The 17965-nt window shown below is 41.1% G+C and overlaps 3 protein-coding genes and 1 non-coding gene across 4 annotated transcripts in view; 2 read left to right on the top strand and 2 right to left on the bottom strand.

Moving 5' to 3' along the window:
• Positions 1 to 8579, top strand: part of LOC6567977 (protein doublesex) — a 44757-nt gene extending 36178 nt beyond the window's left edge. The window contains exons 3-4 of the mRNA XM_043215178.1: positions 1260 to 1857; positions 8366 to 8579. Coding sequence (XP_043071113.1) covers positions 1260 to 1798 — 539 coding nt within the window. The 3' untranslated portion in view covers positions 1799 to 1857; positions 8366 to 8579. The remainder of the gene's footprint in view (positions 1 to 1259; positions 1858 to 8365) is intronic.
• An 803-nt stretch (positions 8580 to 9382) lies between these two features.
• LOC6567978 (transcription termination factor 2) lies at positions 9383 to 13129 on the bottom strand. Its single transcript, XM_001994035.2, has 5 exons — positions 12979 to 13129; positions 11773 to 12914; positions 11207 to 11528; positions 10263 to 11119; positions 9383 to 10197 (listed from the first exon to the last, which is right to left on the bottom strand). The coding sequence occupies exons 1-5, from the start codon at positions 13049 to 13051 to the stop codon at positions 9439 to 9441; spliced, it is 3153 nt and encodes a 1050-aa protein (XP_001994071.1). The 5' UTR covers positions 13052 to 13129; the 3' UTR covers positions 9383 to 9438.
• A 165-nt stretch (positions 13130 to 13294) lies between these two features.
• On the bottom strand, positions 13295 to 17256 carry LOC6567979 (transketolase-like protein 2). The gene is made up of 3 exons (XM_001994036.2): positions 16894 to 17256; positions 13672 to 15270; positions 13295 to 13604 (listed from the first exon to the last, which is right to left on the bottom strand). Exons 1-3 carry the CDS (start codon positions 16995 to 16997, stop codon positions 13427 to 13429), a joined length of 1881 nt encoding a protein of 626 aa, XP_001994072.1. The 5' UTR covers positions 16998 to 17256; the 3' UTR covers positions 13295 to 13426.
• A 362-nt stretch (positions 17257 to 17618) lies between these two features.
• On the top strand, positions 17619 to 17721 carry Trnay-gua. Its single transcript has 2 exons — positions 17619 to 17655; positions 17686 to 17721. It is a non-coding gene; the product is annotated as a tRNA-Tyr (tRNA).
• The last annotated feature ends 244 nt before the right edge of the window (positions 17722 to 17965 follow it).

Genomic DNA, 17965 nt, shown 5'->3' with positions numbered 1-17965 from the left:
TGCCTCACTGGGCCCTGTTTAATGCATTCTGCAGTTGGCGGAAGAAAAAATCCCATTAAAATTAAGTAAAATTGCAGCAGCAGCAGCAGCAACAGCAGCAGCAGCAACGTAATCGTAAAAACTTGGCATTTTGATGTTGCAGCAAGTAGTAAAATTTTGAAAAGTTTTTGCTACGCAGATAAGACGCAAACGGGGGGGGTGGCCCTGGGAGTTTGGGAGCGGTACACAAAGGTTCTGCCTCTTGCAGCTAGATCTTGGGGGTTGGGCTTTACAATACATGTGTGTGTGTTTGCGTGTGTATGTCTATGTGTGTGTGTGTGTGTGCAGTGAAGGTTGCACATTAGGTGCATGCCTAGCCGAGGCGTTGCATGCGCATGTGTGTGTGCGTATGTGCGTGTGTGTGTGCGTGTGTGTGTGTGTATGCTTTTGTGTGTATGTGTATTTTTGAAAATGGCGCATATCTTGGAGCGAGACATAGACTTTTAGTGCCCGGGCATAGTTATTGTTATGGCTTCAATAGTTTATAAGTTATGTGCTAAAAAGTGTGAAAACCAGCAATTTAACGATATAAGCAATAAAACTCGACTTCGTGCGAAAAGTAAAACATAAAACGTAAAACGTAGTCATGGATTCTAGCCAGATTCTGGTAACCTTCTTCAAATACAATAGCCCCAAGCAATAATTAAAAAAAAAAATTCATCTACACATATGTAGCCAATTAAAATAAGTTCCAGTCAAATCGGAGCATGAACATTTATACAGTAGTCGCTAGTTAATTTGAATTTTCCACAAATTTGACTTGCTCAAAAATTCAAATCGACATCGAATCAAGCATAATCATTTTAAATCCCCAATATTTAAGTGCTTAAAACATTTAATGCATTTCAGATTAAAGTTTGCATGTACCTAGATGTGAGAAGATTATAAAAATATTTCTTTTCTTGTTAACTGTTATCTGTTTGATTATGTAACTTTCGAAAGCCAAATGGAATTGGTTTGTAGAAATCATTAAAAGAAAAATATAAGAACAAATACGATAGAGCAATAATTATAATAATAATAATTATAGGCAAATATTTTCAGTATGATAAAGTGTTCCGATCGTTTAAATTCGTCTCAAGATTCTCACAATCGACGAAAATATCACGCACAAAAATGTCAACTGAAACCGAGAAGTTCTGTGTGGCGCCATCTAGCGTCGCAAATGTATCCATTATTTGATGAAAATAATTGAAATGCATTTTATTCGTATTCCACAGCGCGTGTAGATATAAACCGAATCGTGGCGCAAATCTATTACAACTACTACACCCCGATGGCAATTGGGCTGCACACGACAACGGCGCCCGTCTTCCTGACCTACCCCAACATTGAGAGGTACAGCACCAATTACACGCACCTGCCACTGCCCGAACCGCTCGCACTCAGCCGGACACCGCCCAGTCCGTCATCAGCGGTGGCTGTCACATCTCCCGCGTCCAATGCTCAGCAGAAGCATTCGCGACCCGCCAGCAGCAATGGCACCGTCCATTCCGCCGCCCATTCGCCCACGCTGGTCACGACAGTGGGAACAATGTCGACGGCCGGCATTCATCATCAATATCAGCATCCCCATCATCAGCAGCAGCAGCTGGAGCAGGAGCAGCGTTCACGTTCTGGGACACCGACAACGCCTCCGCCGGCGCACAGGAGCAGCAATGGCGGCTATCATCATCACCATCATCATCATCATCATGGCCAGCATCTGGTCAGCTCAACGTCAGCGGCGGCCGTTGCAGCGACTGCAGCAGCCACGTAGCAGCAGTATCGCAATGTTGCCGCCGCTGCTGCGGCAGCTGCTGCAGCTGTACTCTTTGTGTAAGTACAAATTATCGTTGCTCATTTGAATATGCAACATTTCGTGGCCAATTATGTAGACAGTTTGAGTTATTAAGTTACTCACACTTGCTGAGCATCTGCCCCAGCCAGAGTACCCAATAAGATTGACAACCAATTGGTGTCATGTATTTTCAAGGCTTGTAATACTGGGTTTATTATGAGCTTCAAAGGAGTCTTAGGTAAATGCCATTTACCCAAATTACTTACAACTCTGTGGTATCCAACACCGATCACTTAAAAAGTTGATCATTCTCACCAATTTAACACTTTCGAATCAGTTTACTTTAAGTGACAGTAGTTTCCAATTACAGTTACAATAAAATCTATTATTACTAGTTTTGAGCAATCTTAATAGAAAATATTTATGACAGCAGTAAAAGTAATTACAATAATAATTGAATAATGGAACCTATAAAAATATATTATTTGATTCATGGTTTGAAACAATGTTTCAGGTTGATCAACCCAGGTTTTGATTTATTGTAAAAATACCTATCTTATCAAAATGTAATAATAAAAATTTACCTGTCCATACACTCAGAAAAACAATCGCCATGATATTTAAAAAATCGCCTTCAAATGGAAATCGCCTTGAAAACTACAAAATATTTCTTGTTTTTAGACATTTATTTTCTGCATTTAAAAAAACATCAATTCTTTAACAAAGAAAACAAAGCTTTGATTTCTGCTTTTTAGTATTCTAAAGTAGTTTAGTATATTCTATTTAAAAGAAATATATTTCAGAAATATATAAAAATAAAGAAATTCCAATTTTTAGAATTTTGCTTTCTATATTTAGAATTTATTTCTAAAAACAAGAAATACTTTTTACATTTCAGGGAGATTTTCTAAAATGTATCGCGATTCTTTTTGATAAGTATGCCAAAACATTTGATTTTACGCCAACTCGTCTAAGATTTAAGACTCGCTTTTAATCAGCAGTTGGTCTCAGTCATAATCAGCATATTATTTACTATAGTTAAATATAGAAATTTTGCAATGTATATTATTAGCTATACTACATTATATGGCGATCATATCGAACTGCAAAATGAATTGATGCATTAGAAGAGGCTCACATTGAGTGGAAATACCTTAAATAGTGTAAGGGTGTCTCAGTCTCGACTCTGTCTCGATTGTGGTTATTTTCAAGGGTCTGAACTTATTTGGCATGCAGGACGAGGCGTGTTGCCTTTAATCAAATCAATTTCGCAGCATAGTTTTATGTTTACAATTTAAGTTGGCAGCCAGGCAACGCTGCAACGCTTTTCACATGCCACTTGCCACTTGCCACTTGCCACTTGCCAGTTTTCATTTCCATTTCCGGCGCCTGCTGCCTGCTGGCTGCTGCTCTTGCATTTCCGGACTGCGCACGAAAGTATGCAATGGCTTTTTCATCATTTGGCCTGATGGCTGCAACGTGGCAACAAAAGCTGCACCAGATGAAAAACAATTCCTCTCGACCGCTCCAGTCCCTCCCATCTCCCACCTCCCCCCTCCAGCCCACAAGCCAGCAGCGTCGTAGCATTTGTGCTTGCTTTTGTGCTGACAATTGAAGCATTCGCCTTGGCCAATTGCAATACCCTGTATCCATTAAAAACGTCTAAAACCGGGTATTCATGCAGATTGTGCAGGTGTGTACTGGCATATATCTATATATATGTTTATATAGCCATAAACACTTATTGATCAGCATTAATACTAAGGTTTGAATAGTCAAGTTGGTCCTGGAAAGCCTTCCCTTTTGAAAAGGCACATGAAAAAGCAAAAGCCAAACACTTTTTTGTACTGCTCTGTATACTTTTAGCTTTTATTTTTATATATTTGAAACTCACTTATAAAAATTGTATATTTATTATTTCTGTTTTGTTGCTTTAATTTAAGCACTCCTGATTTATTTAAATATTGATTCAAAATTGTCACAAGTAATTACAAATTGAGCTGAACAGGGTAGCTGCTAGTTGTGGCACCTGCAACACGAACGCAATCTTGGTTGTTTATTTGTTTGTTGTCGTTGCCCAATTTAGGTGCAAGTGTTAAATTTCCATGCTGGCTGGCATTTTAGTTTATATTATGCTTGAAACATTTTGTTGCCTTTTGTTCTTGATGCCTTGCTTTAATTAAAAACTCAAGTGGCAGCCCCGCCAGGCAAAACAGGGGAGACACTCAGTCAAGTTTATATCATTTATTTTCTAGAGGGTAGATGCCACAACGGGTTTGGTTGCCACTTGCCACTTGCCATTGGCATTTATGTATTTATGCCACAAATATCACAAATATCATAATGCTTGTGCGTTGCCCTCCAAAATGCACATGAACAACTTTCGCCTCACGTCGCCACAAATTTTATGATGCCCGGACAACACTTCAGAATGCATATTTCAATGTCTGTTCGAAAGACAGTCTGTCTGTCCGTCTGTCTGTCAGTCTGTCCGACTGTCTATATCTGTCTGTCCTTCTGTACGTTGCAAGGTAATAAAATATACGCGTTTTGCAACAAACGCAGCAGCCAGGCATCTAAATCTTGTCTAGAAATTGTTCTGTTTCCGTGCCATCCTTCGATTGTTTGCGCGCCCTTTCGGCACATTAAAAACCTCAACTTCAACTTCAGCTTCCCTCCACATCCACTCTACTCTCCTCTGCTGCCCATCTACCCATCTCATCTCCTGTGGCATTTTCGCATCAAAGGCGAGTCGTGCATTTTTACGAGTGCATCATAAAACTGGAACGCACGAGAGCTGTGTAAAAATATTCTTTCTTTATACATATATATATATATATATATATAGATATAGTATGTCTAAGTATTTCTGGATGCGATCTAAGCCTAGGCAAAAAACGAAGAGGAAAAAAAGAAGAAAAGGCTGTGCAATTAAAGTGCGCTGTGGGACTACAAAGTCAAAGACATTGGGGATTGGGGGTGGAGTGGCATAAGTAAGGATTTTATTTTTTTACACATAAAACTAGTGAGAAGAGTTCGTTTAACTCTCGTCAGGAGCCGGACAAATCAAACTTATCATTCGTCAGCGAAGCAAAAATCAACAACAATTATTCAACTGCAAATGCAGCAAACGGCAATAAAAACAGCCAAAAACACAATGAGCAACTTTTATGTGCCTCTCAGGCTCCGGTGTTCCAGGAGGAGCAGCAGCTCCTGCATTGCATTTCCTTTCATTTGTTTCATTTGCCCGCATACAAAACTATATCCTCGGAAATGGCACTTCAATTCCGTCGAGTGTTTTTCTTTTTGCTTTTTTTCTTTTACTTTGCAACTTGCCTTTTGTTTGGCTGCTTCTTGGCCAAAACGGCAATAAATGCATAAGTTTCCATTTAACGATATTTTGTTACAGGTTCGCATGAAAATTTCGCACACCTTCTGGCAGTAATATAAAATTGAAATGGAAATGCTCTCCATTTCATTTTCCGCTTTTCTCCATTTCTTCCACACAACAAATGAAATACTTGAATGCGATTTCCAATTTCATCAACATTTCCGGCTGGCGTGTGCCAAGCGAATTCTAAGTAGGAATTTCTAGCGTACATTTTCTCTCGTAAAATATTTCTGGTACTGTCCGAGTGCCAAAGATCTGATAAACAAAAGGCTGGCAAATTTGATAATAAATAAATAATTGCTTTTAATATCTCAAGATTGTTTTATATTATATATATATAATAGATTATTTATTCTGGTGCAGTTAATCCTGATCACTATATCATACAGCTGCCATGGGAACTATTCTTGGATTCCTAGATAAAATTAGATAAATCACTTAGTCGGCATTCTCACAATTCTAGCTGTTCTTGCTTCATGATATTTTGGTTTTATTTCACTTAATCTAAAATCTCTAAGCAACGCCCAATTAACGTTTCGCACAATTTGTTCACACTCTGAATCTTAATTGTATCTTTATAAAGAGACCCGCATAAAATGTGAAAAATGACATAGACTCATGTCAATGTGGCGTTTGGGTGTCTTTTCAATGATAGACAACTTGGCAATATGCCAGCTTGATATAAAAAGATATGATGGACTCTAGCTGTCTGCCGATTTAATAGTTTTCAGTATTAGCTCTTGATATAATTAAATCATTTTGCCATTTTATGCAAGGGAATTTTTACACACATTGCCTGCGATTAACAGAAACTTTGCCCAGCTTCGCTCATTTTTCTCGAACACAACTTTGTTGCGTGCTCTTTTAGGCACCCGAAAGATCAGTAATATATACAAAATAAACGTATGTTTATAACTTGAGCAATAAACAACATACATTATATGTATTTTGTGCTTTTGTGTTGTCGCACAATTTCCGCTGATTTCTAATTTCCGTTCGTCGTCATTAAAAATAAAAGTAAAGATGAAAATATACAAACAGCAAATCCCTTTATTTGTTAACGCTCCTACAGTCATCATCGCTAAATACACACATATATATATATATATATATAGACATATATATATATCTATAATATATGTATGTATTTATGCCCGGTCCTCGAGGTCGCAAAGAACCATAATAAATGCAATGCTTGCCATAAAAATAAGAATGAAACAGAAAAAAAAAATGTTATAGTTTTGCGAGCGAGTTTCGAAGTTTCAGTTTCGGCTTACGCTGCTCAAATTACACTCTCCCCGCCTCGAAAAACCCTCAACCCCCCACTCCACTCCTACCCAATAGCATTCGGTTTGTGTTTATTATTGTTTTTTGTTTTGTTTTTTTTTTGTTTTTGTTTTGAATTTGCCTTTCGTTTGGTTAGCGTGCTGAACGCTCTCCGGGATATTTTTTTTATGGTGCCGCGTTACGCCGTCTCTTTTTTAGTGGACACGCATTATTAAAAAATAAACAATATGAATAAGATGGGAATACAGAGCCAACAGCCACAGCCAGAATCAGATCCACAAACAGAACTCGCCTGCCCCGAGCACATTTTCAGCTACTCATTTTTCAGTGGAAAATTTTGTGGCGATCGTAAAAACTGGAGTCGAGCAAATAAACACAACCAGCGTTGGAATATTTATCGACAAAACGAAGCAAATATACTCTACGATTAAGTAACGATTGTTGCTTGACAACAAACTTAAAATACCCTCTAGAAGCATTTAAACATTTATTTGAGGCACGTGTTAGGTAAATAAAAAGATCCGCATGGGTATTTTATATAACTATTTAGACTTGCCTTATATGTGTACTTATTCATATTCATAAAGTGGATATCTTTATGATTAGTAGATATAGATGATAGATAACTTCATGATCTACATATAGATAGGTCTGTCAGTACCAATGTATCTGTATCTTTTATGTTTCATTAATTAAAATGTCATTTATAAAAAACGGATATATTATTTAGATAAAAATATGAATATTTGAAGGTACAGTTAAGGGAAAAACATTCTCAATTTATTAAAATATGTATATCCTATTCATAAGGTGGATATCTTTATGATATTCATCTGAGATAGATTAGTAGATATAGATGCCAGATAACATTATGATGTACAAATAGATAGAAGGGTTAGTAAATACAGAGCTCATATAAAAAAAATAATATAAATTACTACCCATAAAAATAGGCTTACATTTTTAGAGACGCATTGTGCCAACTCCTGGCGAGAAGAGTATTTCCAGCGGACAACTGAGCAATCTATGGACAATCCTTCAGATTGCTGTTGTTAACACTTATATGCTCTTATGTACTCATATATATTATATGCGCAATACATGTGTCTATATATGTATGACAAAGTGGATTTCAATGTACATTCAGCTCAATTGCAATTAGTCGTTGAACTGTGACAATTGAAAATCAGGCATGGCAAAAGAAGTTGCTGCCGTTGTTGTTCTTATTGCTTCTTTTGCGGCTGCTTGGCATTAACTTAAAGTGCGCCATAAAAATCACATTTGGCATGATAAAGGAAGAGAAGTAGACTACCTGAAAGCGGCAATTTCAGCTGCGCCCAAAGCCAGCCAAGGTAGCTGGAACTGAACTTCACAAAAACCAATTCCACGACCAAGTCAAATTTTTAGCTGCCTTGGACAAAGGTGGTCGTCGCCGTCGCCGTCGTCATCGCCGTCGTCATCGTCATCGTCGTCGTCATCGTCATCGTTGTTGCTATAAAATTTGGTTTTACGAGCGCGCACTGCGAACTCATCCTGGCTGGCCAGGTAAGAGGCCCAGGTTCGGGTCCAAGGACTGCTTGGTTGGTCTCTGACTTGGGCATTACAATGATTTTAATGCATTTTATGGCCAGAGACAGTGCAGCCATATGGGCACGCTGGGATTATGCCAGCGCTCGTTATCATTAAAAACAGTTTTATGCCACATTTGTGCTTAAGTCTTAAGATTACCAATATCAAATTAATTTTTGGGTTTTTATTTTTATTTTTATTTTTGTTTGCTAATTAGCAAACGTAGGTTTTAGAAGTTAAAAACTATTAATTAATTCCATATATGTACATATAAATATCTTTTCCACTCTCGCGTTTAGCGATAATTGAAAAGACGAAAAATAAAACAAAATTAAAAACAAAAATAGAAGCAGCACCAAATAAACGAAATCTTTTGGCTGGAAATTGGACTCTGGTCATCTGGAAGCGAAACTCGGCAACAATTCCCAAGATAGAAATTAATAATAATAATAAAATTAATATGCTAACGCTCTCACATTGTTTACTCTTAAAACTAATAAATATTAACAACTATTGCTATGCTTAATAATTAATGAGCTGAGTAAAGAATTTAAGCTATTCTTGCTGAAAGTGCTCCGAAACTAAGAATCTTTAAACGATCTGCACCACTATATATATATATGGATATGATATATGAAATCTAGTCGTAAGCTTGCACCATTTATTGAAAACTATTGTACAGCATTTGGATAATTAGTAAAACGTTTCTTCAATGTATATGTATATACATATATATATATATATATAGTATAATATTTCAATCTGAGATTATATCAGCTTGCAGCACAATGCATTAATTACTTAGAACAAATAATAGTTATATTCTTTCCTTCAAAATGTTACATTTCCTTGGGCTGTGCGCTGTCGTATCAACGGAATCATTCAGTTAGTTATTATATAATGTTCTCTTTTAATTATTATTATTATTATTAACGATAGAAAACTTAGTATTCACTCTCTAGTTTTAAGTTCATTGTATTTTGTGTGTACATTGTGTGTATATTTTACTTAGGATCGACAAGAACCAAAAACGCTATTCAAACCAAATGCTATTCAAATTGTAGTTAAATTATTACTTTTCTTTCAATTTGAATTTTTATATTTTTTGTATGTAAGTAAAACTTGCCTAAAACTTGGAACAGTTAAACAGTACTAGCTAAAAAATAAAATAACCTAAAAAATGCACTTCAATTTAAATGGAAATCATATTGTAAAACATTTCAAATTTGTATCGTAGCGAAAATAAAATGCTTTAAAAATCAAGTTTCAATAAAGAAAAATAAAAAACTTATGCTAAAAATAAAGAAAATAAAAACTATTCTTTGAATTTTATTTCTTATATGGAATATGGAATTGTTGGAGAAATGAGGATTCACATGCCGAACAGACCCTTGAGATCATCGATGGACAGCTTGGAGCTGACCTTGCCAGTTAGTACACCCTCGGCCAGCGCCATCTTGCGATCCTGGAGCGCTTTGATGCGCTGCTCAACGGTCTCGAGGCACACGATCTTATATATGAATACATCTTTCTTTTGACCCACACGATAGATGCGATCCTGGGCCTGTGCCTCCAACTGGGGATTCCAATGCAAATCGAGTAAGATTAAATGATTGGCACCAATCAGATTGAGGCCAACGCCGCCCGCCGTTAAAGAAAGAAGCAAAATGCGTTTGGAGTTGCGCGCATCGTTAAACTCATTGACAATATTCTGACGATTCTTGACAGGAATACTGCCATTTAGTGAAAGCGCTGCCAGCTTTTCTTGCTGCAAAAGATCACGCAAAATGTCCAACATCGATGTCCACTGCGATACAATGATGACTTTATCATCCGATTTCAGAATGTTCGTCTTCAGGATCTCTAAGACTTTCAGCATTTTCGTTGAGGGACGACACAGATTGAAGACGGGATTGCTGCGCTTCAGCACATTCTTTGAGGCTTTGGCCAGACGCACATCATCATTCCCCCCGCTGCCGCGACTGTTGCCATTGCTGGAACGCCGTGATGAACTGGAACTGGCGCTGTCATTGATGGTCATCTTATTGAGCTGATCCAGCAGATCAATTTCGTGCGTATAGCCATCGCTCTCATCATGCCCAATGCTCGTAGACCCTTCCTCCTCTAACATCTAAATCGAAAACAATATATATTCGACTTTTAAGACAACATTTTTGCTTATGTTCATTCTCATACCGAATCGATGAGTCCCGGGTGACAGCATATTTGCCGGAGACGAAGCAGCAATACCAGAATCTCATGGGACTTCACCTCCTTGTTGTGCCCGGCCATGCGTGAGAATTTCTCATGCATTTTATAGTAGGCACCGTTGGGATCCTTGATTTGATTATGTGTCGGTTTGCAGGCATCGTTTACGAAATGCGCATCCGAATCCTTTTCGGCACGCTGGAACAGAAACTGTGCGAATAGGGTTTGCGAGAAGGCCATAACCTTAGAATACACATTCATCTCATCCTTGTCGAGATTCATCTCGATCAAGCGTATCTCTTTGTTAGGCAAACTACTGAGTTTACCATCCAGCTGCAGTTGCGCCTTGGTGCGCCTCAACATTAACGATTTCATTAGCAAATTCAAACGCTCCTGCCCGCCAGCGCTTTTATTATCGATCCAGCGCTTCCACGTGGCCAGATCATCGAAGGGTGTGCAGCGCAGAAACTTCAGCAGCGCATACACATCCAGCTCCTTGTTCTGGATGGGAGTACCAGTTAGAGCCCAACGGAATTTGGCACGCATCTCGCTGACAGCCATCGATGACTGCGACTTGTGGTTGCGCACCACATGCGCCTCATCCAGAATTATGCGATGCCACTTGACGCCAAACAAGGCGCCCATCATTTTCTGCTCCCTGGCGACAATGTTGTAAGTGGTCACGACCATGTCGTAGGTGCGCAGATGCTTTGCCTTCGTCTCCCGATTGTTGCCATGATGGACACAGACAGTGAGGCGATGCCGTGTCAATTTCGAGGCCACCTCAGCCTCCCACTGACGCAGTAAGCTGGCGGGGCAAATGACTAAGGTGCCACCTTTGTAGGCTGTTAAAGAAATATATTTAAATATAAATATAAATATAATATACATTATATATTATATAATATATAATATTAGTATTAAATACTAACTTTCCTTGCGCCCCTTGGAACTCCATCCGCCCACACTTTTTCGCTGCTTGTCCGTATCCGGTTCGTCATCGCTGCTGGCGGATTTGGCGTCCGCGTCGCTCTCCTGTCGATTCTTGCAGGCGAGCACCAGGGAGATCATGGTGAGAGTCTTGCCCAGCCCCATATCATCGGCCAAGATGCCGCCGCGTGGACGCTGTTGCTCGCGCCAGAACATCCAGACGAGCGCATGCTTCTGGTGATTCATCAGCTGCACCTTCAATCCAGCCGGATCATCGGCGAGCACATCCTCCGCCGGACAACCCTTCAGCGAACCATGCAGATCCTGCAAATGAGAACACAATTAAAGCAAGCAACGAATTTGGTGAGGCAAAAAAGGAATAAGAGGAAGTGCATCAGAATTGGTGTTGGTTATAATCAGAGCGTGACCAGTGCCAGGCGCCCGCACATTAACTCGTGCCCAGGCGCAGACAGAAAACGGTGCACACATCTCAGATATCCGTTCTAGCAGAACTCATCATGCAAGGCGAATGAGAGGATTGGTGAAGGGTTGTTGTATGCTAACGCACCTTTAGGGAATCCACGGTCAGCGCTCTCATGGCATTGAATGTGGCCATGCCACGGGCGCCGGTATGCGTTGGCTTAATCTGATTAACCGCAGCCGAAAGCTGATCCCAGCCAAACTCGTCGCTCTCCTGTTTTGCTGTTATTTTTTGCGATGGCAGCTTGACTGGTGGAATATCCTTCTGCACGTTGAGTCCAGCGATATATTTGGATTTGATGTCAATGTCCAGACGGAGGCCTTCGATGCGCTTCAACATTTGGGCGCCCTTGTCGGGCAACTTGTGGGACACCTTATCGTGAAGGCCTAACGCTTCATTGAGGTGCGATCGCATTTCGGACAGCTTAAGCGATTCCTTATCATAGAAATCCTGAGAGACACTTTGACCATTAACACCGGATCGACGTCCTGGCGAAGACTTCTTCATGGCCGCCATAATGGTGGGCTGAACGAGTTTGCTGCTTGATCGATTCCTGCTCGGCGCTTCAGAGCTGCTGCGTGGCGAATAAATGCGATTCGATTTGTTCTCCTTGTTGTTGGTGTAGCTCGTCTCATCCTCGGAGCTGCTTAATATCTCAATGGGCGTCTCCCGATTGCTGCAGATGATCACATCGCTGCTACTGGACTCGTTGGACAGTTGATGCTGCTGCTCCTCGGGCTCAGCGATGGGGAAAATTGTAGAGTGCAAGGACTCCACAATGCTACTTGCAAATTGTGAGGTATAACGAGGCGATTGAGCACCAGCAATAACAGCTGCTTCCTCCTCAGGCACCTCCTTCTTCAGAGACGAGCTTTGCTGCTCGTCATCATTGCTGAATTCCAGATCGCTGGAACCATCGCTCATGTCAGCCGGACGTACACCAGTGATGCTCATGCGCGTGCGCGGCGAGAGTGCACGCTGCTCCAGTTCATCCTCATCATCATCCTCATCCGCCTCCTCCGCATTCTCTTCCTCCTCGTCTTCGCTGTCGGAAAGAATTGCCGCACGGCCGCGACGTCTACGGAACTGGGGTCGACGCAAACTGGTACCATCGGCATCGTCATCGTCATCGGCATCGGAGTCCTCAATGGTCAAGTTGGTGGCATCACTCTTGATACTGGTGGAATTTGCAGTGAGACTGGCAACGCTGCGGCTGCCATTTGAGTTGCCTTAAAAACACACATGTTGCTAATTAAGATTTTATTCTTTATCATTATTGTGCTCATTATTCACCTATCGATGACGATGTGCCACTGATGATTTCAGGCTCCTCGTCGGAGTAGTATTCCTCACTTTCACTCGACATTTATGTATATTTAATTCGCTTGTAAGCACAAAATGCATCCAACACACAACAATGTTTTAGCGCCAGTTAATTTCAACTAGTTGCTGTACATGCAAAATGTTGACATCTGAACAGCGTTGCCACATGGGTAGCTGTAGAAATTCTTAAGCTAACGCAGCGGGCGCTGGTCACACTCTATAAATTTGCGCCCGCATTCTGATGTGTTTAAAAAATAAAGAGGAGCAATAATTGGCAACATTTGACTTGTATTGAGAAAGAATTTATTGTGAATTTAGTAAAAATTCGTATTTGAACATGGGAATTATGGATATCAATCTTAGAGTGCACATTATGTGTGTGTGTATATATATATATATATATATGGAGAGACGCAGCTCACTTCTTCATGATGCTATTAGCAGCTTCGACAATGTTGCGAGCCGAGATGCCAAACATGTCAATCAGCACCGCTGGCGGACCCGAGCGCGGCACAGTGGGCACAAACAGATGCTTGACCACGAAGTTGCGATGCGCGGCTAGAGCGCTCAGCACAGCCTCACCCAGACCGCCTTGCCTGTAAGCAGAGATTACAATTAGACAAGTGAGTGAAAAAGAGGGGAAAACTGTTTTCCGCAACTCACTGGTAATGATCCTCGACAACAACGATGCGACCGCCACACAGCTTGCCATGCTCCAGTATCAGATCCACATCGAGTGGCTTCACGGTGAAAGGATCTATGACACGTGCCGTGATGCACTCCTTCTCCAGCTGCTCGGCAGCGGCGAGGCACTCGTACAGAGTGATGCCGCCACCAATGAGTAGTACCTCATCGGATGGCTTCTGGCGCACCACCTTGCCCCGGCCAATGGTGAAGATCTCATCATTGTTGTAGATGACAGCCGTATTGGGACGCGAGGTGCGTATGAAGCAGACGCCCTTTGTGTTCGCGGCGAGCTCAACAGCCCGCTCCGTGCTCACAGCGTCCGAGGGATAGAAGACGGTGCTGCCTGGTATGGTACGGAACAGGGCGATATCCTCGAGGCCCATCTGGGAGGGACCATCTTCGCCGATGCTGCAACCGCAATGCGAACCAACGAAATTCACATTCGTCTGCGAAATGGCACCCATCCGAATCTGATCATAGGCGCGCGTAAAGAACGTGGCAAAGGTGGAGACGAAGGCGACGGTGCGTCGACGACAGGCGGCCCCAATTGCCACACCCACCAGATTCTGCTCCGCAATGAAGCATTCGATGTAACGCTCCGGATACGCATTGCGCAACTTGTCCGAATACGTTGAGTTCTTCGTATCACCGTCGAGGGCAATCACCCGATCATTGTCAGCCCCAATCTTGGCCAGAGCTGTGCCGTATGCCAGACGCGTTGCAATCGAATCACCCAGTTTGTAGCTGGGCGGTGTACACAGCTTGATATTATTGATATCGACTTCGGGCGCTTGGCCTGTTTTGCACGTCTTTTTGGGTGACATCTTCACGTTCTGGTTGACAATGAGACCCTGCAGATGCTTGATGACACCGGCCGCCTTATCGCCCAGCGGCTTGCCATGCCAATTATCCAGATCCTCAATCTCGGGAAAGTCCTTGCCCTTGTAGGTCTTCGCTATGATGGCAGTGGGTTTGTTCTTGGTGCTCTCGGCGCAGTGGAGAGCCTTGCACAGCTCATCGATGTCATGGCCATCGACGACGAGGGCATTGAAACCGAATGCCTCCAGGCGATCCCGATACACGTCCATCTGATGCTGCAAGGAGGTGGGCTCCGATTGGCCCAGCCGATTCACATCGAAGATCACGCACAGATTGTCCAGCTTGTAGTGGGCGGCAAAGTGCAGGGATTCCCAGACGGAACCCTCGGCGGATTCGCCATCGCCGACAATCACATAGGTGCGATACGAGGCATTGTCCAGATTCTTGCCCACATACGCCATGCCAGCACCGACGGCGACACCCTGACCCAACGAACCAGTGCCCACATCAATGAAATTGAGACGAGGCGTCGGATGTCCCTCCAGATCGCTGTCGATCTTGCGCAGATTGTTCAACTCCGATACGGGAAAGAGGCCCGCCTCTGCCCAGGCGGCATACAGAATGGGCGCCGCATGCCCCTTGGAGAGGATGAGGCGATCGCTAGACGGATCGCGCGGATGCTTCAGGTTCAGGCGCATCTGCTGGAAGAACAGCACGGACATGATCTCGGCCAGCGAACTGCACGATGTCGGATGACTGCAAAGAGAGGGCAAAGGGTGTCCAATATATAAATACAAAAGGTTTCTATTTTTGGGTACTTCTAAAAATGCAACAACAAATCAAATGCTGGAAAATTTATGGTGAGCGAAAGAAGCTTTTTTATTATAACAATTAATTGATAACTTATTTGCTGCTTATATCTTATTAATAACAGCAAATTTGCTGTTTGCGGCTAAATAAACAAAAGGAACGAAATGGGATTAATTTAATTTATAATTTAATTGCAGCTTATATCTATTAATTTATAACTACAAGAAAAAGGGTAAAATAGCTTTTTGCTGCTAGCTAAAAACAACGAAATTTTGTCAATTTATTTCTAATGTAATTGTTGCTCACATGTACTAAAATATTTTTTATAAATTTCTTTTTGCAGCTCAAATTAAAAACAAAAAGCTAAAATAGTTGTTACCAACACTGTTGGAAAGTGTTGATCGGGAAGTGTCGTTGTCAACTCTGGAAAGCGAATGCTGAGGAGAATTGAAACTTTACACCCAAAATGGAGGCTCGTCTTATCGACAATGTTTGTTTATATACACATACGAGTGCTGTGTGTGTGTATGTGTACATATAAATAGGCCTTATCGCACACGTTTTTTTGTGTATGTTTTCAACTGGAAACCGGTTGCCACAGGCCCTTCAGACATGATCGTTCCCATGTCTGGAAAGAATGCTGGCTGTGCAGTGGAATATGTCTGGAAATTGGATCTGCACATGGCGCAAATATATTTGTTTGGTTATAGAGAACTAATCAAGGTTAATCATACTTCAAAGCGGTCACCTCTGTTTGCATCTAAGCTTCAACTAACTGGAGGTTATCTGCTTATCCCCCAAAGACACAAATATATACATAGTTATATATACAATGTATTAAAAAAAAAGTGCTATCAGCAAAGCAAAAATCAGAGTTGCGATAAGATTTAGCACAATTGCGATGAAATGCATTGAAATAGTATTTACTTCAAGCACTTAGCTTATCATGCATTTGGTTGCCTAATTACATATGCCATCATAAAGGTCATAAAAACGTCAGAGCATAGTGCGAATTATCAGCCATTAACTTTAACTGTTGTTGTTGTTCTCTATTTTCAATGGTTAAGCGTTGCCAACTGACGAAAACATGTGAAAAGAGAGCTTTCGCACACTGAACTTTCTTTGAAGCCCCGCTGTGACATATACATATATATATATATATTTATGTGCGTGTAAAAACTGGATATGCTCAAAGCCGACTACTAATTGGTAAAAGTTACACTATTTGAACTCTAGGTTTCTGATGAAGGTCAGCGAAGGTTATGTTCAAATTTTGAAAAAAAATTCCCAAGCAAATAAATTAACGCAGCTTATCAGCAATATAATAATGGCAAATGCACGTGTGAATATGCTCGTAGTATGCACACTGCAAAATGTACAGTAAAACGTGGTTTTTGTTTTGGATTTTTAGAACGGCGTTGCATTGGGCGAAGTGCGGCTTGGCGGCCTTAAGCCTGAGGTCACCTTTGCCGGCTCGATCACGCAACAAGTGCAAGGTGCACAACTTTTCCAGCACTGATTGTTTGTTGGTGGGTTGGTAAAGTGATTGTGGTCGTGGTCGCTGCTTACCCAGATTTGGAGGCCTGCGTGCTGTTAATGGAATGAATACGCAGCTTGTGAGCCACATCCTTCAAATCCTGCACGGTTTTAGCTTCGGGCTTGTGGTACGACATTCTGACAACAATACGCGTTGATGCTGAATTCAAGAAGTTGTAGTTGCTGTTGCAGTTGTTGTTTGTTGTTGTTGTTAACCAAAGGGTGACAGCTCTATTTTTGCAAATGGCAGACAAGAATAGTGACGTATTGGTAGCTTTGACAACAACGAACCTCTACAACCGGCGATTGGAAGTAAACTGCCGGCGTTGTTGCTTCTACTTCGTATGGAAGCAATTCTGTCTGCCTGTTGGCGACGTTGCCGTCGCAGTCGCAATCACAGTAAATGAGCTTTGAATTTGAAGCAGGCGGCTAAGCGGCTTGATATGGTTTGCGCTAGAGTGAGATGGATATAGATGGTATCAAATTAGAAGTGCTTTTTTAAGTCCGCGCGACCGAATGAGGTGTTTTTCTCATTTAAAAATATTTGCTACACATAATAAGGATATTGTTGCTAATGGTAAATGCAAAAGCACAAAACAAAAAGTAAACCTGGTTGTTTAGTCTAATTAATATTAGCACATTTGCCTTTTGATAATATGTGCATTATTTTTAAGATACACCGAAAAATTGCCTCATTCGCGTTGCTCTTTTCTTAAGTGCAATATTCAAATTTGCATTTGTGTGGCGCGGAATTTGCGCCTTCGATAGCTCAGTTGGTAGAGCGATGGACTGTAGTTTTGGGGCACAATTGCGAAAAAAATAGACATCCACAGGTCGCTGGTTCGACTCCGGCTCGAAGGATTCACTCATCTTTTATCATTTACTCTATTGAGTTCCCAATTGAAATATTACCTTTTTCCACGTTGAATACGAATACTGCGGTTGCAAAAGAATTGATATTGATATTGATAAACTAAAGGAATTTTATTTTGTTATAACTGATAATTTGTAGACTGAAGATATTTATCTGAAATTATAAAATTATTTTGAAAAATATAAATGGCTACTTTGATATGCAAACGTAAAAGAAAGTGAAATGAATTTA

Source organism: Drosophila grimshawi, unplaced genomic scaffold, assembly GCF_018153295.1.
Source record: "Drosophila grimshawi isolate 15287-2541.00 unplaced genomic scaffold, ASM1815329v1 contig_311, whole genome shotgun sequence".
NCBI classification, from domain to species: domain Eukaryota; kingdom Metazoa; phylum Arthropoda; class Insecta; order Diptera; family Drosophilidae; genus Drosophila; species Drosophila grimshawi.
Note: the sequence above shows the minus strand (reverse complement) of the source record. Positions and strands in the feature narration are given on the sequence as shown.

Coding starts and splice junctions, on each gene's coding strand:
- LOC6567978 (XM_001994035.2), bottom strand. CDS start 13,051: ATGTCGAGTGAAAGTGAGGAATACTACTCCGACGAGGAGCCTGAAATC. Junction 12,915..12,978: donor TGGCACATCGTCATCGATAG/GTGAATAATGAG, acceptor TGTGTTTTTAAG/GCAACTCAAATGGCAGCCGC. Junction 11,529..11,772: donor TGACCGTGGATTCCCTAAAG/GTGCGTTAGCAT, acceptor TCTCATTTGCAG/GATCTGCATGGTTCGCTGAA.
- LOC6567979 (XM_001994036.2), bottom strand. CDS start 16,997: ATGTCGTACCACAAGCCCGAAGCTAAAACCGTGCAGGATTTGAAGGAT. Junction 15,271..16,893: donor ACGCAGGCCTCCAAATCTGG/GTAAGCAGCGAC, acceptor CTCTCTTTGCAG/TCATCCGACATCGTGCAGTT. Junction 13,605..13,671: donor GTTGTCGAGGATCATTACCA/GTGAGTTGCGGA, acceptor CTCTGCTTACAG/GCAAGGCGGTCTGGGTGAGG.